Consider the following 18,744-nt stretch of genomic DNA (forward strand, 5'->3'; position numbering starts at 1 on the left):
TAAAAACGCTGTCTTATTTGTTATTGAACTGGATGACCTTGCTAAATTTTTCTTCAGGCTATGCTCCACAAACTGGTTATTACTTTTTACACACGGGTGGAAAATCCATCTTAATATCACAGTCAACCGGCGCAGAGCCGCAGAGTACATCGGCTGGAGCAGCATCGGCTAAAATTATACAAGTATATTAATATCAAAATCATTATGTAATTTTAGTCAGTTTCAAAAACTTTTGTGATTTTTTTTTAATATTTAGGGCATAGTAAAAATTTTATGCTTAAAAATATCGCTATTTTGGTATTGTGTAGTAGTCGCAAATCTAATTATAAAATTTTTATTGAAAAAAATAATATTAATAATAAAGAAAAAAATTAAACCTCGACGGCGATCAAGCTGCAAACATGCCATTATTAACAAATTTTCAATAAACCAAAAGTAAGCTGCACCTATAGCTGATAACATATCAGTCTGCTACTACTATATTTGTACACAAAGTTGTTAGTTCTCTCTAAAGCAATTAACTTTCAGTAGAGAAATTTGAAAAATTGTATTGTGCCCCTCTTAAGCATAGTTTCGAAGTCTATAAAGGTGTATTAAAAAAATTCTTACTTTGAAAGCACCAAAACTTGTGTATATTTTTATCAAAACCACAAATTGTGCGCTCGCTCACCATCCAGCGTCTGATAATTGCAAGTGATTTTAAACTCCAAATAACAACACTCAAATTTTATCCCTTCCTCGCCAGAAACCGCTTAAAGATGCCTCAAGACAACTCTAGATTAAACCTGATTTTTTTCAGGCTATTAGATACGCATAATTGTTGCTTGTCGGCAATAATAATTTTATAAATATCCAAATTGTATTCCACAGCCTGCCGCCGCAAGAAAAGTGCTTTAATTTTTTTTTAATTTAATTCATGTATATTTGTTCATGTCCCTATACTTTTCTGTAATTAAAAAACAACTAATTGATTTCTTGAATTTTACTTTATTTCTTCTCTTGAAGACTTCAATCAGTTTATAATGTGGTTGTAATTCAACTCCTTTCAGATTACCAGACGTACACATAAAATTTCATTAGTATTAATAAATTTCTTGACACTGGCAACTAAGGCAGTTTTTCGTTACTTCCCTATGGTTAGCATGTTATACTATAGGATGACATGACGTAATAAATGTGCAACACAGATATAATAACCCCTGACTAAACAAGCTTTATCGGGAAAATTATATTATTTACAGTTGCATTTGTTTGCATTTCATACACAATATTTGCAATATTTCTACATTGGAAAAACTAACTGTTTGCTGTTTGAATGGATTTGGCTTTGCTGTTTACAAATTTCATTTTATAGAATGTGTACATACAAACTCAAAACATTATACAATCTTTGTAAGTCTCACACACGCTGAATGATTTTTTTAATAAATTGCTTTAACAATATGACCTAATAATAACCAATACAATAATCTAATTTTGTTTTTAATGGCACCTTTTAATCAATGAAAATTGAAATACAACTGCATATATTATAATAATATTACATATGCCTATAGAATTTTAAATTGTAAACAATCAGAGAGATTTCTTTAAGATTCTTAATGTTCAGGTTGGAAATTCAGTTCGTGTGTTTAATAAATGCATATGTTTCAACTCTATAGAATATTCTTAATACGTGAGCAAAAGGAATTTTCAATTTTTTTTGCCACAGAATTATAAGATCTTGAGATTTTTTAGAAAATTTTGTCTCACATCCTTCGAATTTTTTTTTCCTAATACACTCCAAAATCATCCAAGGCCTTCTAACGTTTTTGATGGCTTGGTATTCAGAACACAATATTTCAATTTTTGTCTATCTACTTATTATAGGCAACAAACATCTGGTAGCTTTCTTAATTTTCGTTTGAGCCAATAAGAAATTTTTGAATTTTCATATATATATGCTAGAGTAATTAATATTAAATGATGTCTACTTTTTTAATGTATAAGAGTATATAAATTTCTGTAAAAATTGTCCTGAACTGCATTTGAACTGCTTGCTGTGGAATTAACATAGAAAAGAATTGCTTGCACGACAGGCTTTGTGCAGCAAAATTGTCGAACTGCTCTATGAGCACTCCGAGCAGTGAGCAAAAAAATTTGATTGGTCGCGATTGTTCTCTTCAGTTGATAGTGCCCGTCGACTCATTTGTGGCCTGGGTGTCAACATCCGTCATTGTGTCGCACGTTTTGCTCTTCTTAATGTTGACTATATCTAATGTGGAAAAAGATTAGTAAATACGCAACGGAAGTGGCAAACAAAATTTGACTTGTACCTTGAGGAACTTCGACCTGTTCGATCAGGTGCAGTTCTATTTGCGGTACATCAGAAAACGCTTTGTTAGCGTAATCGCGATTGATTTTATCAAATCGGATGAGAGCCTCGCCAATCGTGGTGTTGTGGCCAAAGCGGTTGTAATCCTTTACAACGAAACGAACAAGCGCGTTGTCTATTGTGTCAGCTCCATCTGTCATATCACTGCAATCACGAATAAATACGCCAGTTTATAAGATACGTGCCAATTTTTGATCAAAATTTATATTACATCTCAAACGTCTCATTAAACGTCGCGCAACTTTTCAAACTCCTTTTCTGGATTTTTGTTTTCAGCTTCGAGTTTGCCTCGGGGAAATTTTGCTTCGGAATCAGTTCAATTCGCACATAAGGGTTGCAGTCACCTGGAAAAAATAAAAACGATTGACTTCTATTTTTAGCTGTGTTATTTGAGGTTTCAACCGTTGCGGTTCCTTGTCCTCAAATTTCTGACGTTGAGGATTTCGAATTTGAGACTCGTCTCTTGGAATTGGAGCATTACGTTGATTTGTCCTTGCTTGTCATAGTCATCTACTTTGCCTTGGGCAACCAATCTGCCAAAATACCAAATATATGCTATAATTTTTTTAATTAAATCGCCATAATTTACCGCTCAAGATAAAATTTGTGAATGGGGTCGATGGAGTTTTTGGAAAGTGTTTCCAAGATAGTTTTTGTTGCTTCCAGTAGTTCACCATTTTTGAACGCAAGCGACTCCCTGCTAAATGCGCTCTCAAAGAAATCTAGTGATTTTTTCAGGTTCTTATAGAAGCCTGGTGGTTTGTCTTCCTTGTGGGTGGTGTCGACGATCTGCTTGATGAGCTCCACAATGCTCTCCCATATAAAGGTGACTGCTCTGTGGTAGTTGTGCTTGCTGAGCTGGCGTTTCAGAACGCCGAGATGAATGTTGATCGGGCTAATGGGGCTCATGAACCTGGTCGGCGAAAGACTCTGATTCTCCCGCACAACCTTCAGGATCTAGAAAACCAAAATTAAATTTATAATAGTTTTCATATATTTTTCATGTGTAGCCGATTTACCTTTTCGCTGACAACTTTGACAATCTCCATCATTTTCTCGTCGGCATTTTCAGCCGCGTCAACCACCCTGCTCAATACTTTCAAGCCCTTGTGACATTCAGGAATATGCGACCGAATTTGTGTCAGGGTGACAAAGAGAGCTTCAACGTTGAGCTTTTTCATCAGTGGCTCCAGACCTTCGACCAAAATGTGCTCAATGTTGTTAATGGCAGTGCAAAGTTGTATCTCGTAGTCGCCCGGGAGGTCAGTGACCTTTACGACCTTTTGTCGGATTTGATCGGCATAGTGCTTTGTGCAAGCAGTGATGCTCTAAATAAGTAAAATGATCAGTCAGACTTCTGCATAGATTTAGATTAGTTTTTATTTACCTTTACGAGTTTGGCCATTAGTGGAAATTCATCTTTCTCGTCCGGCCATTTCAGAGCTCGCAAATCTTTTTCCAACTATTGGGATTAATTTTATTTATTAAATCGGACTACTTTAATTATTTTATCTCTCGATATTACCATTACGAAAATCGCTAGAACGTCAACAGCCGAGCTACTGAATTTCACATCTTCTAGTGGCTCTAGCTCGTCCACCTCGACAGCCTTCTTGATCATGTTCATTGCTTTTAGCAGCGTTATGTCTAGCCATTGAGAAACACCTCGAGCAAACCAGTTGTGAAAATCACTGCATTTCACTTTATCACCAAGGAAGTACGAGTCCTCAAATCTGAATTACATAAATAAAACCGATTAAATAATTTTAAATCATTTTCATTACACATATTCGAGAAAATATTTAAAGAATTAAACTCAAATTTTAAATAAGGTTTAAAGCAATTACAGAAATTAAGTAATTTACCATTTTTATTATTATTATTTAAGTTTTACCCATTTTAAAAATAGGCAACCGTTTCAGCTTCTATGTAACACGTTTTGCCTAACCAGCTAATATAAGGCGTGCGACTTACTCGCTAAAAGCTTTGAGGTTGAAGTAAAGACCAACAAGATCGGTCGATTTGTCTTGAGGATCGAGCTCTTTGTCTTTTGGGTCGTACTTCTTAAGGTTGTTGCAAATGCTCAAGACCAGTGGCCGTACAGCTTCATTCACCTAATAAACATAAAAACCCACTCAAGATTGAAGAGCACTAGAGAAAAATATGCTTTTCTTCACCTTATTGTCAAACACCTGGAGCACCACTTTGGAGTAGTGAATGTCTAAACACCTTTGATCACAGAGCTTTTAGTATTAAAGTGTGAAAAAATTATTTTAATTGCTCACTTGAATTTCTCGTCGTGGAACGATGAAGCCAGCACGCAAGCTTTTAGCTCTGGGATTTCTTTGTTGTAACAAGCTAATAAAGCTTTAGAATTCAAAAGATCCTTTTTCATTTCAGGAACGTTGCTCGCATTCATTTTCCTCCTCGTTGCCGCCACATCTTTACATTTGCTTATCAAGGCCTGTGAAAATTCAAATTAAATACTGATTGTGTGCGTCACTTAAATATTTCATTACCCAGCATTTCTTCTTATTATTTTCATCATCCTCTCCAGGAACGTACTCAATTTGAGCAAACTTTTCGTCAATCCTATTGATTTGATGAATTAAAATTTGTAATTTCAATAATTTGCAGATTATATATTACCATTCTCTTGCACTATGCACGATTCCATCCAGCACTTTCCTTTTTAATTTGTTGTTCATACCATGATGCGTTTTTAACCATGTGTACCTGGAGGAAGGGAAAATGTCGATGTCCTCGGGAGGTTTTATTTCTATCAGGATCGCGAGTATCCTATAAAAAAATCGAAGTAAATTTTGTTATTTAAAGAGCAATCTCTTCTCACCGCAACATTGTGCCGAGTTGTTGGTCCATCGCGTCTCCAAAATTATTTTTCATCTTGAACAAGTACCTAATGAACTTCAAGCACGGTGGCAGCAAGTTTTTGTTGGCCTCCCAAAACATTTTTGCCTGTGGGAACGATGCATATTTATTATTATATTTATTTTAGAAAAAATAGCAAACAAACCTCGTGGTTTTCAAGCAATTTTTCTTCCTTTGCCTGGAGTGTGGTAAATTTTTGAAGAAGTTCCTCGAGAACAAGGAAGTTGTAGGGCGTCTCTTCGAGCTGGTCACAAAAACCTGCCCATCTTGCCAGCAGGACCTGCAGTTCGTTGAGACTCGCGTGGGCGCGGTGTTGAGCCAGAATTTGCTCTGCCGTCTCGCAGAGCTTTCCATCCCAATAGAAAACTGCGTTTGGCTTCTTTTCCAGCTCGTGTCTCACCATCACTCTGACCAGTTTGCGGTGCTCCTTGCAGCCGACTTGGACATCCCTTGAGGTGCCCAAAGACAACAAAACATGCACCTCTCCTTTAACCTTTTTCTGATCCTTTTTTAGCGGAATCCACGCATCCATTGCGCCCGATGGAATGTCCTAGACACATTTTAAAGTTAATAAAATATTTTTTGTATTTAGCACAAATTAATTTATTTCATTACTTTAATGGGAACTTCTGCGACACCAGAACACCTCTTCTCCTCGTTTTTGCTGTTAAGAACTTCATTCATGATGCCTTTTGCTTTGTTTTTTAGTGTCTCTATTTTTTCTTTCATAGCAGTATTAGCCGGTGAAACTGATTCTTGTTCCTGTGCAAACTTCCTGATTGCAAAAAAATTAATCATTTAAATACGTTTAAGATGAGGAGGTAATTTATCTCACCAAACTTCTATTATGAGAGAATCGTTTTCCTTGTCCACAATCGGCCTATATTGGAATATTTTAATTAATTTATTACAAAAAAGTATTGAAATTTTACAATGATCCTTTCTCATTCCAAACAGGAGTTTTTTTGTTGCACTGCACGCCGCTCTCCGACTTATTTTCAGGCTGGTTCTTCATGTAATACACGCAGCTCGTTCCGCTTGTCTCGCTCGACTTGAGATCCCTCGCTTCAATTATCTCAAGGTTCAGCTTAACGTCTGGTTTCTATTTTTGCAATCTTTTTATTTCTGTGTTTTTATAAATTTTTTTTACGCACATCTTTGATTTTGGCTTCCTTCATTTTCTCCTCGTGCTTTTTGTCTTCGATGTGAAATGCATTTTTGAGGTATTCAAAAATTTGCGATTGATTCGCGTCACTGATGTCGTTTCCCAAGGGATGGTTCGTTTGGAACAACAATTCATTGTAAAGTTGCTCCTCCTGCAGTGGCAAAATCGGTAAAAGAGCAAATTCAAATAATTTTTTGGTATGGGAAAAAATTACTTTATATACTTTTAAAATAATCCTTAGAATATTAATTACTATGCAAGTGCATGCAAATAAGGTAAAAATCCGAACTGTGATAATTTTACCGTGAATTCGTTGCTGACAGACAGTGTGTGACTCTCGGCGGCGCTTTTTGCGTCCGCACCATCCTCGTTTAAGGTAGCCGATTTTTCCAAAGTATCCTTTGTAGTGGGCCCCGACCTGATAAGGTCGGCCAATACTTCCATCCCTTCTTCGCAGAGAACAGTTGTGCTGTGGAAAACAGATGCCGCTTTTAGAAAAAAAAGAGCAAACTGTGATAAAATGAGCTATTTTTACAGCACAGACTCGCGAGTAGGCTCTTCCACTTGGGGCACAACTGAAATCGCCGGTTCCTCTGTATGTTCGTTCTCTTCCATGCCCCCGTTCAACACTCTCTCGCCCACAGATGATAGCATTTCTTCCATATTCAGATCCATAGTTTGCTACACTGCAATTTCCCATACAGTTACACATGAACACAAAGAAGAAAGGTCATAAAAAAAAAAATGTTTTCCAAATTTGAGAGTAAAAAATATATTTTGTGTTGAAATTAAAATTTGTGAAGCTTGAATGATTTTCAGCTCAATGTTTTTAAATCCTTTTCATATATTGCACAACAATTTTTTTTTTAATTATTGAAATACACGAGTAGTTGTCTAGTGCAACTTCATCAGCGCAGCCTCTGGCACTGGCTCATTCACAGCCGTCTCATTGAACCACTTCTCCCCCTAACTATTTGTTAGAAGGACCCCTCTTTCATATATTCATTTCAAAGCGTTGCCACTTCTATTGAATGTAAACTTTAATGCTTGTTTGAAGCATTTCCTGTACATTTTTAAGCATTCATAACAATCATAAGCAATATATTGAGCTTTTTACCAAGACTGTTTTAATCAACATGCCCTTACTAACAATAAGACATAAATGCAATTCACCACAATTTTACATTGAACATCTTATCGTGTCTATTATTGTATATCATATCCCTTAATATACAATTAATAATTTTAAATGAAAATAATTGAGCACGAATTAAAAGCTATTCCTGCATCATATTATAAATTTAATTTCAAAATCATTACAAATAAAATAAATTGCAAGTGGCGTTGCACAAAGAGTAAAACAAAATCTAATTTTGAGCAAATTATGCACCTAACAATGAGAGAAGCATCTATGGAAAATCTGAAGAGGAAAAGCAGCCAATATTAATAAATGAGCAAAGCTGCATCAACTGCGATATAAAAATTTAGCAGCACGAATTTGCAAAAATATTTTGGGGCCCGGTGGGCCCTTGCGGGGTCGAAACTCACGTGCTGGGCGGCGACTCCTAGGAAACGAGCATGCAGCGGCAAGGGCGGGTGCTGGTGTCCTCGAGAACAAAATCAATACTGCCGGGCAGGGGAAGATTCATCCCTCGCTCACCCCGAGCAGCTGCCTCAGAACTGTTTCACATGCACGCTCGGTCTGCCCTCGCGCTTGTACCAGCTCCGACCGCGCTTTAAAAGCCCCTCGCCTATCACATTCAAGCTAAATTTGGCGCTTGCTTTGCCGGCGATAAGTTTAAACGATGCACTCTGGCAAATAATCTTTAGACTGTGCAACTCAAATTTACTTTCCCTCCAGAGCAGACACATTACAATTCACATATTGACGTTAATCACGACTGATAAAGTCGAAAGTCGATTTGAGATGAAATATATGTAAAATTTCAGTGAAGAGATTATGAAGTAATTTTTAGAAATGGTTGTTTAAGTTGTTGATAAATTTGTTATTAATGATGCATTATTATAATTTTTATTATTATTTATTACATGTATTGTAGTAATAATTTATTAAAAAAAATAACCTCTAAACAATCTGATTCAAATTGGCCAAATGAAAGTTTTTTATTCTGGTTAATAAATTTTAATTTTACGTTATTAATTTCACTTTTTTTACGAAAAAAGCACAAAGTTATAATATTAAATTAATTTTCTGTGCAGAAGATTTCCAAAAGAAATTTTGTTTTTAAAAATGAATTAATTTTTGTCATTAAATTTGCTGTCATATACTCCGTTGTCAGGAAATAAAACATTTGTCAAGTCAACTTGCTGATTCACAATTTTTATTTCTGCAATTAAAATTTTCATTCACATTATGCTGTGTTTGGTGGCAGCGGCATTTTTGGCATAGGTGGAAGTCCCAAGAGGGCAGGAACATTTGTGATGCATTGGCTCAACGCCTTGCGGTCTGAAGTGCATTTTGCATCTAATAAAGAAAATCAGAGTTTTTAAAATTAAGGAAATAAATAAAATGCTTGGTTTTTTTTACCAGTAGAGAAATCAGGCGCGTTCTGAAAAAGGATTTAAAAATTTTCACTTAATTTGAATTTGAAATTTATGGGAAAACTTGCCAGATAAAGCTGTGCCACAACACACGACCTGAAGAAGAAAGAGCATGGCTTGCACCCGCCCTGCAGCATTGGTGGTGGTGTGGGCATTTTGCTCGAGTTCATCATAGCATACATTGAAGTCAGCGTAGCCGAGCAATTTGTCGCTGCAACCTGCGCTGCTGCTTGCCATTCGCTGGGCACAGCACTTGCCAGCCCCTTGCTTGCAGCATCAACATTCACTTTACCGCTGTCATCCAGCTAATTTTTTTAATTGTTCCGTTATTACTACACAAAAATTTGAGATATTTAATTTACCAGTCCCAAATTCTTGAAGGCGCACTCATATTGGCACTGTTAAATGAAGATATCAAGCACGACATAATTATTCATCAAATTGCAAAATAAAATAAAAATATTATGAAACTTTTTTTCAACCAGCTTGCAAATATTTTAAGAATATTTTAATTTTCATATAAATTAATAAAATAATTTTATCGCATCTTACAAAAGATGTTTTCACGCTTGCCAAAGATTTCACTGAAAATTTTTTATTATTCGGAATAAAATTTGATAAACAAAAATTGAGTTACTGAGACTTCCAGCCATGCCACCAAAGGGTAAATTCTTGGGAGGTTTGAAATTAAACCTTCCTGTGATGTTCTGGATTGGATTTGCTTGCTGGCTTGCATTGGCCTTACAGGCGCTCAAAACATCGTCAGGAATGAGGGTAGGCAATGTGACGCATGTAGCAATCCTCTGTTATTTGTTTACCTTCAGACATGGCTAAAAATTTCAAAATTATATGTTACCGTCATAAGACCCTTGTTGCAAGATGGGCTCTGCCTTTTCACTCTTGTGTCTTTTGAGGATTTTGTATCATATTTTTATTCTGTTCAAATATTACCAAGAAAATACTTCTACCTGCAAGCTGCATAAAATAATAAAATTGTAAATAAGTGTGCTGTAAATTTTGTGTGTAGAGCATAATATTACTGTTGCAGCCACAATAAGCGCCAGGAACAGTGCCAAACTGAAGCGAGTCATCCTTCTGCGTAGCTGGGTAGGATATGCTCTTTATCTCGCTGCTCAGCCTTTTTATATCACTTCACCTGATGCCATTTTAATCGCACTTACAAAAATTGGATTAGCTCTTACACAAAATGTGATAAAAATTACTTCCTCTATTACCGCGAATTTAAATCTACTTATCACTATCACACTGCAACAACAAAATTAACACCAACATAGAATGCTGGGCAATTTAAATTTATTCTCTGCTTTTATGCTGAGGAAAATTTGGCAAAAAATTCAACAATTTTGGGTATTAAAAGATATAACTTGGTCTTGTTTTTTTTTTAATCTTCATCCTAAATTAATTTTCAGAGGCAATATTTTTTAATTAAATCGATTTTCCGCAATTTTATTTTAAGGTCATAGAAGTACAGTCACAAATCACAAATTTGCATTGATAATACATGACTGCAAAATTTAAATTTTATTTAGCATTAACAGACAGAAATAGATCGAAAAATAAAAATATGCAATAAAAAAGCTAGACTAAAATTACGCGAGCTGCGTGCGGGCTGCGTGCGAACAATTATAACTAGATTTTATTGTGATAATTTAGTTGAAACTTGAAAATAAAACAATAATTTACTTTATTAAAAATATTTTAATCCCTTCTCACGTGTTTTTGCATCTTACATTTATTTTAGTTTTTCTAAGTAAACGCTAGATGTCGTGAAATATCCACTTTCACTTTCATTTCAGCCACCTTGCGCGCCTAATGCCTCTTCTACACTTCAGCTGAGAATTTTGCTTTGTTATTTTATTTTGTGAAAACAAAAAAATTATTTTTATGGGTATTTGCAGTTTTGCAAAATGCACAAGGTCAGCAAAGGACGGATCGCGTTTTCCTTTGAAAAACAAAAAGCTTCTTCAAGCATGGGTCAAAAGAACTGGACGAGCTGATGGAACTTTTGTACCCACAGAAGCTTCCTATGTTTGTGGAGTAAGTTATTAATAAAAAAAACCGTTTTTTTTTTTTTTTTATTAATTATTAAAATTTAAATAAAAATTATTCTCTTATGAAGGAACATTTTCTGGACTCGGATTGGGAATTGAAGGACGGAAAGAGAAAACTTAGGGCGAACGTTGTCCCACAACCAATAACATTTAAAAAGGAGTTTGATACAGTTTCAAGAAAAAGGAAACCGAATCCAAGATACCCGTCCATTGCAGAATCTTTAGCCCACAGATCCATAAATGAGAGACATGCCATTGATGAGGACATGGTAGAAGAAAATGCAAAGCTGAAAACTGAGATCGTCATGCTGAAAAATCAAAACGAGAGATTATCTAAGATGCTTGGGAAAGTTTTTAACCCGGATCAAATTTCAGTGCTAGGTAAAATTAGATAATCACTTATTTGTTTTAAAACTAGGACAACGTTTGAATATTTATTATAAATCTTTTGTATATATTTTTTTAGGGGACATGGTTGATTTCGGTAATGATAAGTGTAGACCAAGAGCTTGGTCAAATGAAACAGTTCTGGAATCGTTGAAGCTACATTCCATGTGTGGAACCTTGGGATACAACTACCTTTGTACCAAATTTCCTCTTCCAAAAATCAGGACTTTGCAAAGTCAGACTGAAGGCGTTAAGAAAAACAAGGCTCCTGGCGGCAGCACTAGAGGGTGATCAGCCTTGGCCCAAAACTGACATGTACAAATAACGCTTGGAAGTATAATGTGCAAAAATTGACTTTAATATTTTCCTCTGTGCGCATTTACAAAAATAAAAATAAATAAATTTCAAAAAATTGTTCATGCATAAAATTTATGTTAATGTGTTTAAATTCCATTTAAAAACTAAGATATCTAAAATTTTGAATTTTCTCTGGCTCAAAATTTTATTGTAAATTAAAATTTGAAGTAAATTAATATTTCTCTAGGCTATCTATACAGTACAGCAATTACTACTCCTGCACCTGTATTAAGAAAAATTGGCTCTTTTAAAAGTCAAAGAAATTAATGTGCAAGTAAAAACGCTCTATGATAATTATGAAAAACTCACTGTAAGGAAATGATAGGTGTGCAGTGTGCACCCTTATCATAAATCATTTTAATTAATAATGAATACAGAGACTACAAGAAATTTTGAAAAAGTTTTAATTATTGTTCAACATTTAAACCAAAAAGAATTTTAACATATAAAAGATAAGCGCTTCCCCAGAGCAAGGAGCATTTGATTGTAGGTCAATAGGGAGTGCCGGAATAGGGCCGAAAAGAACAAGGCCGAAAATGGCTGAGCGGAACAGGGCCGAAAAGGAATAGGGCCGAAAAGGAACAAGGCCGAAATACCGGTGCAAACAAACTAGGAAGAACCGATTTTTTTTTGGGAAATCACCGCGATTACCGTGTTATGTCAACCCGCCATCCCAATAAGAAATGGAACGCCTCGGGTCTCAGGACACAAATTTTTTTATCATTGTCCTTATAAATCAAAGTAAGAAATATCTAAATTATTTAATATGTGGTAGGGAGGAAATTTTCAGTTTCCTGGTTTTATTTATGCTGGAAACATATGCTGGAAACACGTGAACCAAAAACTGACCAGCAGACTTGAAAACTCAATATTAAGGAGAGCTTTTGCAAAAAATTGACCCAATTAATTTTGCTCTACATTTTAGCATTGGATTTTTTATGTCAGTTCCAAGGAGACATAGTTAAGACAAAATGAATTTGTTAGGAGAACCAAATTTTTGAAATTTAAATTTAGCATTGTTATGAGAATTTCCTAGAATTTTTTTTTTTCAAAATAAGCTTTTTTTCAAATCAATAGGTCAGTGGACATAAAAAATTTACAATGATCTTATAGGAAAAGGTTGAGAAGTTTATACACATAAGTGATAAGTTTCCTGGACAAATAATTTCTTGAAAGATCTTTTCCGAGTTCCGATGCAGTATGGTTTTTTAAGCTGTGCAAGAGATCAACTTATCTTCATCTTGTTGTCCCCCAAATTTATGTGATTTTGTGATTATGTGTCTCGCCCAAAATGAAGATTTTTTGCGAAATCTTGTGTAAAATCAATTTTCATCTATTTTGCAATGCGAAACGGCCGCATGACGGATTTTGATATTGACGCGCAAAGGATTGAATGTTCGCTGAGCTGAACGCGCTCGCGGTTATCGGTTATTTTTCAGCTTTCGGCCTTGTTCCTTTTCGGCCCTATTCCTTTTCGGCCTTGTTCCGCTCAGCCGTTTTCGGCCTTGTTCTTTTCGGCCCTATTGCGGGACTCCGTCAATAGTACCACAGACCAAAAGTACCCCGCTTCAAACGCGGACGATAGCTTGACGGGGGCGTGTCTGTCGCATCTTGACGTCACGCCTCTCAAATCACATCACAACACTGTTGTTTGTTCTGACCAGATTTTCGTCCTTTCTCTTGCATCGACACAGAGACCTGCGTAGCTTTGCATAATATAAAAAGAATTGAGCCTCTTATTCGTCCTAATTTCATATGCAATCTACTTTTCTTATTTCTATTGTGGAAACCTGAAAACCCAAATTTATTTTTGATGATCGTTGCGTGTTTAATTTTAGAAAGCTAAAATCACCGGTTTTCACTATAACTTGACTTTGGAAAAAATATTCGTAGTGATCTAATTTCAAGAGAATCAATTAAACCTAACGCTATGCCGGATCAGAGTGGTATGAAAATCGCGGTTATCTGTTCGAGCAACATGAACAGGAGCATGGAAGCACATGCTTTCCTCAGGTGTGCCCATAAACTGCCTATTTTTCATACGCCAATGTGCTGATAATTTTCAAAATATAACTCTTTAGATTTATTTAATCATGCATCTCTAAAAAAAATTCACAGCAAAAAAGGATACTGTGTGAAATCGTACGGAACTGGTGACAAAGTAAAACTGCCAGGCCCTGCTGCTGACAGACCCAATGTTTATGAATTCGGCTCCACATACGACGAAATTTACAATGATCTGCAGCACAAAGACAAAGCATTGTAAATTTACTAATTGCTTCATTTTTTACTTTTTTATGTCTCTGCTAAATTTTTTTTCTTGCAGGTACACGCAAAATGGACTTTTACACATGCTTGAAAGAAACAGGCGGATCAAACAGCATCCTGAGCGGTTCCAGTTGACGAAAGAAAAGTTTGACGTTATTATAACTTGCGAAGAGAGAGTTTACGACCAAGTTATCGAATGTATTATGAATTTTTTTTGCACTATTTGATTAATAATTGTAATAAATTGTAATTATTTGACACAGGTTTGGAGAATAAGGAAAACGAAACAAATTCCCCAGTCCATGTGATAAACATAGACATACAAGACAACCACGAAGAGGCCACCATAGGAGCTTTCATGATTTGCGAGCTTGTTGATATGGTATGTCATTTTTATCAACTAAATTTTTCTGAAAACTTTATCTTCCTTTCAGATGAGCCACAGCGAAGATCTGGATAATGACATCGACGAATTATTGCAGGACTTTGAATCCAAAAATGAAAGAACAATACTGCATTGTGTTTTCTTCTACTAAAACTTATTTTAGTAGCCTTTATTATTATTATTATAATTTTTTATTTACTTAAAATTAAGAATTAATTAATATGCAATGTTAACTAAGCCATTCAAGAATTTGTGAACAGTGACTTCCATTTACGACGACGCAATGATAGCTCAAAATACTTTTCAAATTGACAATGAATGGTTAAAAACATATATTTAATTTTCAAAAATAAATAATTATTTAATTCCTGACACAACAAAGTATGTATATGGGTAACTAATCCTTGGCTTAATAAGCAGTGTTTACTTAACTTGGTTTTAAAGCACAACAATTAAATGATTATTTTATTGTGAGGAAAAAATTATCAGTTTATTAATATTATAGTTAAATACAATAAAATATTTTGGATTATCAAGCCTGGAGAACGGGTCTGTCCTGTTTTGACTTTAACTTCTCATTTGTTGTTGCATATCCAGTTCCTCCCTGTTGATAAAACAATTACAATGAGTAATTATTGTAGAGTAGGAAGTTAATCATTTACCCGCTGAAGTGGAATGATGTCTTTCTCAGAAAGCTTGTCACCAGTTATTGGGTGTAACCAGTCCTTTTTGATGATCTTCTCCACGCATTCCATGGTCACAACATCTCCCCTTCATAATATATTTTTATTAATGTTAAAATACTTCTAGTATTAACAAAATTCTAGTTACGTTGTTCTAATCACGGCGCAGGGAATGGAGTTGCTGAGCACGTCACCAGTTACAGGGCACTTGTATCTCTCGGTTTTTGCAATGAGGGACTTTTTATCGTCTGGATCATTGATTTCAGTGAACTTAACCGGAATTAGGGTGCTCACCTTCAAGGGACTTCCTGTGATGGGGCAATAGATGGTCTTATCCTAAAAATGGAAAATAAAGTTATAAAAGAAATATGAATTAATTTTAAAATTATATGTTACTGGCTTAGATGCCACACTGGTCTTGCTCTCTGGTGTCATCGAAGGGACCCAAAAGCTTGGCAGTTGTTTGTCTTTTCCAGCTCTCATGTTTGACACAGTAGATTCTTTTGAACTTGAAGGGCCTGTTTGAAAGTCATAATAGAAGGTGGTTCTCCTCAAATTTTGATGAAATTTTTACCAGAAATGAATGCTTTTACTGGTTCTGTAACAATGTTCTTCTCAGTTTTCAGAAATTTGTTCAGCTTGGACTGTTTTTCAGCCTCTGCCAGTGCATCGACTTCAGACTAAAATTATAAGCAAATGAGACAATAGACTTTAAACATGATTATTGAATATTATGTTTATTTAAAAATTGTTTTAAAAAAAATAACCAACCTGTTCCTTCTTCTTTTGTCGCTCATACTCTTTGAGTTTGCGACTGTATTCATTCTTCTTGGTGATGATGTATTTATAAATGGCCTCCTTATCAAATATGTGTCCCTCAGGCCTTCAGACGTAAAACTTGATTAGATAAGAACCGAGATAAACCATTGACAAAAAAACGTACGAGACGAGCGGCTCTCTGCACGGCTGAAGGGTCAGAGAGCAGCAGTCGAAGTCCTTGATCGAATCCTTGCCAACTCTTTGGCTCTGGGTTCCATACCCTGAGGATTGCGCATCCCTCTTTTTCTCGTGATAGGTATAGACGGCGCCCGCCGTGCAGTTCTTAGCATGCCTGGTCATTTTTCGGACGCGTTCACCCTTTTCCAAACCACCTCTGTTTACTTCGGCAACAAGAGTGGGCGTGCCCTGGTCAATGTGGTCCAAACGGTCACGCCTCCTTTGTGGGAGCAGTTCTCAGGTTTTCAAAAATGGGTCTTATTTTTAATAATTTGCAAGCAATCATCGGTGCTGAACACAAATATTTGTTGATAATAATATCAATAATGATTCTTTACATTTTTAGCAGTGATGTTTCGCACTAAACAAATGATCAAGCAGCGGATCGTGCAAGCCATTGAGCCGTATGGTAAACGAAGCAAACATGAGCCATGTTTCACAGAGGTTTCGCTGCTAGACAAGCTTCAATTTTACTCTATTGGCATTTTTTGGGCTCTGGTGACCTTGATGAAGATCATCATTTGTTGGCTGTGGAATCCCAAGAAGCACTTCGGCAACAAGAAAAGAGACAAACCGGCACCCACCTGCCTCACCGATTCTTCTCTTGGCACTCATTCTTACATAAAACTGAAGGTGCGATAAGTGTTTTACATAAAAAAAATCAATTTGAAAATCATTAAGAGTTTAAACATGTTTTTCAATTTAGGGTGTTAAATTTCATTACGTTGAAGCTGGTAATGCAGAAAGTCCCCTGATGATCTGCTTGCACGGATTTTTAGATTGCTGGATAGGCTGGAGGTTTCAGATGCTGACTATGGCACAGCATTTTAGGTATGTAAAAGAAATTAAATTTTTATTTTTAAAACTGTTTTTCAAATACAGGGTCGTGGCTGTAGATCTGAAAGGTTTTGGTGATTCTGAAAAACCTCAGCGCCCAGGAATGTACAAGGTAGAGCAGATTGTCAAAGAGCTTGCTGAATTCACCAAAGCAATAGGTATAGACAAATTATAATCAAAGTGTTACATATATTATGTAGTTGTAATATTTTCTTTTTTCCTCTTTTTCTAGCGGGTGAAAATAAAAAATGCGTCCTTGTTGGTCATGACATGGGAGCACTTGTTGGATGGTTTTTTGTCTACTCCAATCCTGACTTGGTGGCTCGGTTTGTTAGCATATCTTGCCCACACCCAAATATCTACTGGGAAGAATTGCTACATTCTGCGTCTTTGAACAAAAAGTACAAAGCCAAAATCTTTTGAAAAAATTCTAACTCTCATCAATATAGAATGGTGCAGCAGTTTCAAGTGCCAGATGTCATGGAAAACATGCTCATGATGAATGACCTTGCTTTCATCGACACTTTTCATGCTCACGTACTTGCCCACCCAAATTCCGAAATGGTTTCCAGAGAAACGTATAAATTTGTCTTCTCCAGAAAAGGTTTTCTTCAATATGATGGAGGATGGAAAGTTATTTAATTTTTTTGTTTTAATTCACAGTGGACTGGACGGGTGCTTTAAATTACTTCCGCACATTTTGGAAAGCCAGAGTTCGTTCTGATCTCGTTGGATCCTTGGACATTCCACTTCTATTGATAGTTGGTGATAAAGACCAGTCATTCTCAATGGAAACAGCTATCAAGTCAACTGAACTGGAAGATAAGCTAATTGTCAGAGTAGTTGGAGGTGCGGGTCATGCTCCCCATCAAGAGGCTGTTCATCATGTCAACAAACTTTTGCTCACTTTTCTAGCAGGTAAAATAGTTTTAAATATTCTTCCAAAAATTATTAGGTTCTTCTCCCAAAATATTCTCCTCAATCATTTTAAAACTAGCTTTTAAATAACAAAAATTCTCTAAAATTTCAGTCAATCCAAATGGAATTAGCTACTCACTTGTGCCTCAGAAAATCCCACAGAACCAACAAAATGGATTGGTGAACCGAATGTTTGGTGCCATCAGCTCTACTTACACATATGGCAACCAGATGCTTGAAAATGTTACCAGGAAAAGTGATCCGTTAGCTCTTCCTTATCGCAATAGAGGCTGTACCTCTCCTCTCGCTCCTCGGTAATATTTTTACATTTAAGTCGGCGTGCGTCAGAAAGCTGCAAATAAGTCGTTCCATTGCATGTGATTTTTAAGTCAGAAAAATTTATTTTTGTAAAATTTTCATTTTTATTATGCATTTTACAATGCTTTTACAATGTGCTGTTGAATCTCAAGAAAGAGAAAATTATAAATATCCTGTTCCTGTGTATTTTTGAGAATAAAGAAGATTATGCAAATATTGTAAATTTAATTTATGGTCTTTTGGTCTGAGCTTACATTGTTGCAGTTGGTTGCAGTTAAAAAATCTCTAAAACGCTTTATCACATTTGTTAGAAAAAACGCCACCACACTGCTAGCAAGAATTTTGCTTAAACTTCCGATATCAAAAAGACCCCATCCGCTCTCTCCGCAGCAGTGAGTTATCGACTATCGTGAATAGGGAATCTTTTTAAATACTCATAATAAAATAAATTGTTTTTTATTTTTTATATGTAAAATGCGTAAAATGCAATTTTAACTAAGCTATTTTTTTATTATTACATTAATTTATTTATT

At 35.6% G+C, this 18,744-nt stretch overlaps 6 protein-coding genes across 11 annotated transcripts; 3 read left to right on the forward strand and 3 right to left on the reverse strand.

Annotated features, from left to right (window-relative positions):
- Positions 1-975: 975 nt before the first annotated feature.
- On the reverse strand, positions 976-8,147 carry LOC132204999 (protein unc-13 homolog 4B-like). Its single transcript, XM_059633802.1, has 22 exons — positions 7,977-8,147; positions 6,964-7,114; positions 6,732-6,897; positions 6,418-6,579; positions 6,196-6,365; positions 6,099-6,143; positions 5,879-6,038; positions 5,409-5,813; positions 5,226-5,350; positions 5,024-5,173; positions 4,894-4,966; positions 4,660-4,838; positions 4,552-4,603; positions 4,349-4,488; positions 3,900-4,107; positions 3,762-3,836; positions 3,394-3,702; positions 2,964-3,331; positions 2,777-2,907; positions 2,586-2,718; positions 2,316-2,518; positions 976-2,254 (listed from the first exon to the last, which is right to left on the reverse strand). Exons 2-22 carry the CDS (start codon positions 7,101-7,103, stop codon positions 2,163-2,165), a joined length of 3,486 nt encoding a protein of 1,161 aa, XP_059489785.1. The 5' UTR covers positions 7,104-7,114; positions 7,977-8,147; the 3' UTR covers positions 976-2,162.
- Positions 8,148-8,748: 601 nt separating this feature from the next.
- LOC132195225 (uncharacterized) lies at positions 8,749-9,951 on the reverse strand. The gene is made up of 7 exons (XM_059617074.1): positions 9,847-9,951; positions 9,628-9,793; positions 9,543-9,574; positions 9,353-9,388; positions 9,059-9,295; positions 8,977-8,998; positions 8,749-8,913 (listed from the first exon to the last, which is right to left on the reverse strand). The coding sequence occupies exons 1-7, from the start codon at positions 9,850-9,852 to the stop codon at positions 8,801-8,803; spliced, it is 612 nt and encodes a 203-aa protein (XP_059473057.1). The 5' UTR covers positions 9,853-9,951; the 3' UTR covers positions 8,749-8,800.
- Positions 9,952-10,803: 852 nt separating this feature from the next.
- Positions 10,804-11,880, forward strand: LOC132195077 (uncharacterized). The gene is made up of 3 exons (XM_059616817.1): positions 10,804-11,048; positions 11,131-11,443; positions 11,529-11,880. Exons 1-3 carry the CDS (start codon positions 10,896-10,898, stop codon positions 11,738-11,740), a joined length of 678 nt encoding a protein of 225 aa, XP_059472800.1. The 5' UTR covers positions 10,804-10,895; the 3' UTR covers positions 11,741-11,880.
- Positions 11,881-13,422: 1,542 nt separating this feature from the next.
- LOC132195628 (RNA polymerase II subunit A C-terminal domain phosphatase SSU72) lies at positions 13,423-15,009 on the forward strand. Its single transcript, XM_059617752.1, has 5 exons — positions 13,423-13,819; positions 13,925-14,068; positions 14,133-14,272; positions 14,338-14,456; positions 14,509-15,009. The coding sequence occupies exons 1-5, from the start codon at positions 13,737-13,739 to the stop codon at positions 14,608-14,610; spliced, it is 588 nt and encodes a 195-aa protein (XP_059473735.1). The 5' UTR covers positions 13,423-13,736; the 3' UTR covers positions 14,611-15,009.
- Positions 14,923-16,505, reverse strand: LOC132195614 (nitric oxide synthase-interacting protein homolog). 2 transcript variants are annotated; one of them, XM_059617739.1, is made up of 8 exons: positions 16,086-16,505; positions 15,914-16,025; positions 15,717-15,822; positions 15,539-15,660; positions 15,437-15,478; positions 15,291-15,379; positions 15,122-15,230; positions 14,923-15,063 (listed from the first exon to the last, which is right to left on the reverse strand). In XM_059617739.1, exons 1-8 carry the CDS (start codon positions 16,259-16,261, stop codon positions 14,992-14,994), a joined length of 828 nt encoding a protein of 275 aa, XP_059473722.1. In that variant the 5' UTR covers positions 16,262-16,505; the 3' UTR covers positions 14,923-14,991. The 2 variants fall into 2 exon arrangements, with proteins under 2 accessions (XP_059473722.1, XP_059473714.1); XM_059617731.1 differs by having other exon boundaries at positions 15,291-15,478; positions 16,086-16,326.
- LOC132195586 (epoxide hydrolase 4-like) lies at positions 16,062-18,439 on the forward strand. Of its 5 annotated transcripts, none has more exons than XM_059617718.1 (8): positions 16,062-16,217; positions 16,485-16,771; positions 16,845-16,969; positions 17,021-17,133; positions 17,208-17,376; positions 17,425-17,579; positions 17,639-17,893; positions 18,006-18,439. In XM_059617718.1, the coding sequence occupies exons 2-8, from the start codon at positions 16,490-16,492 to the stop codon at positions 18,209-18,211; spliced, it is 1,305 nt and encodes a 434-aa protein (XP_059473701.1). In that variant the 5' UTR covers positions 16,062-16,217; positions 16,485-16,489; the 3' UTR covers positions 18,212-18,439. The 5 variants fall into 5 exon arrangements, with proteins under 5 accessions (XP_059473701.1, XP_059473676.1, XP_059473687.1 ...); XM_059617693.1 differs by having other exon boundaries at positions 16,063-16,379; XM_059617704.1 differs by having other exon boundaries at positions 16,063-16,379; positions 16,488-16,771.
- Positions 18,440-18,744: the final 305 nt, after the last annotated feature.

The sequence above is a fragment of the Neocloeon triangulifer genome, unplaced genomic scaffold, assembly GCF_031216515.1.
Source record: "Neocloeon triangulifer isolate White Clay Creek 2 clone unplaced genomic scaffold, ASM3121651v1 ptg000001l, whole genome shotgun sequence".
Classification (NCBI taxonomy): Eukaryota; Metazoa; Arthropoda; class Insecta; order Ephemeroptera; family Baetidae; genus Neocloeon; species Neocloeon triangulifer.

Coding starts and splice junctions, on each gene's coding strand:
- LOC132204999 (XM_059633802.1), bottom strand. CDS start 7,103: ATGGATCTGAATATGGAAGAAATGCTATCATCTGTGGGCGAGAGAGTG. Junction 6,580..6,731: donor CTGTCAGCAACGAATTCACG/GTAAAATTATCA, acceptor TTGCCACTGCAG/GAGGAGCAACTTTACAATGA. Junction 4,489..4,551: donor TCCAGGTGTTTGACAATAAG/GTGAAGAAAAGC, acceptor TATGTTTATTAG/GTGAATGAAGCTGTACGGCC.
- LOC132195225 (XM_059617074.1), bottom strand. Junction 9,389..9,542: donor CAAGCGTGAAAACATCTTTT/GTAAGATGCGAT, acceptor TTCATTTAACAG/TGCCAATATGAGTGCGCCTT. Junction 8,999..9,058: donor TTGTGGCACAGCTTTATCTG/GCAAGTTTTCCC, acceptor ATCCTTTTTCAG/AACGCGCCTGATTTCTCTAC.
- LOC132195077 (XM_059616817.1), top strand. CDS start 10,896: ATGGGTATTTGCAGTTTTGCAAAATGCACAAGGTCAGCAAAGGACGGA. Junction 11,049..11,130: donor AAGCTTCCTATGTTTGTGGA/GTAAGTTATTAA, acceptor TCTCTTATGAAG/GAACATTTTCTGGACTCGGA. Junction 11,444..11,528: donor GGATCAAATTTCAGTGCTAG/GTAAAATTAGAT, acceptor ATATTTTTTTAG/GGGACATGGTTGATTTCGGT.
- LOC132195628 (XM_059617752.1), top strand. CDS start 13,737: ATGCCGGATCAGAGTGGTATGAAAATCGCGGTTATCTGTTCGAGCAAC. Junction 13,820..13,924: donor GAAGCACATGCTTTCCTCAG/GTGTGCCCATAA, acceptor AAAAATTCACAG/CAAAAAAGGATACTGTGTGA. Junction 14,457..14,508: donor TTTGCGAGCTTGTTGATATG/GTATGTCATTTT, acceptor TCTTCCTTTCAG/ATGAGCCACAGCGAAGATCT.
- LOC132195586 (XM_059617693.1), top strand. CDS start 16,250: ATGCCTGGTCATTTTTCGGACGCGTTCACCCTTTTCCAAACCACCTCT. Junction 16,970..17,020: donor ACTATGGCACAGCATTTTAG/GTATGTAAAAGA, acceptor TTTCAAATACAG/GGTCGTGGCTGTAGATCTGA. Junction 17,377..17,424: donor TCTGCGTCTTTGAACAAAAA/GTACAAAGCCAA, acceptor TCATCAATATAG/AATGGTGCAGCAGTTTCAAG.
- LOC132195614 (XM_059617731.1), bottom strand. CDS start 16,261: ATGACCAGGCATGCTAAGAACTGCACGGCGGGCGCCGTCTATACCTAT. Junction 16,026..16,085: donor TGCAGAGAGCCGCTCGTCTC/GTACGTTTTTTT, acceptor TTACGTCTGAAG/GCCTGAGGGACACATATTTG. Junction 15,231..15,290: donor TGCGCCGTGATTAGAACAAC/GTAACTAGAATT, acceptor TATATTATGAAG/GGGAGATGTTGTGACCATGG.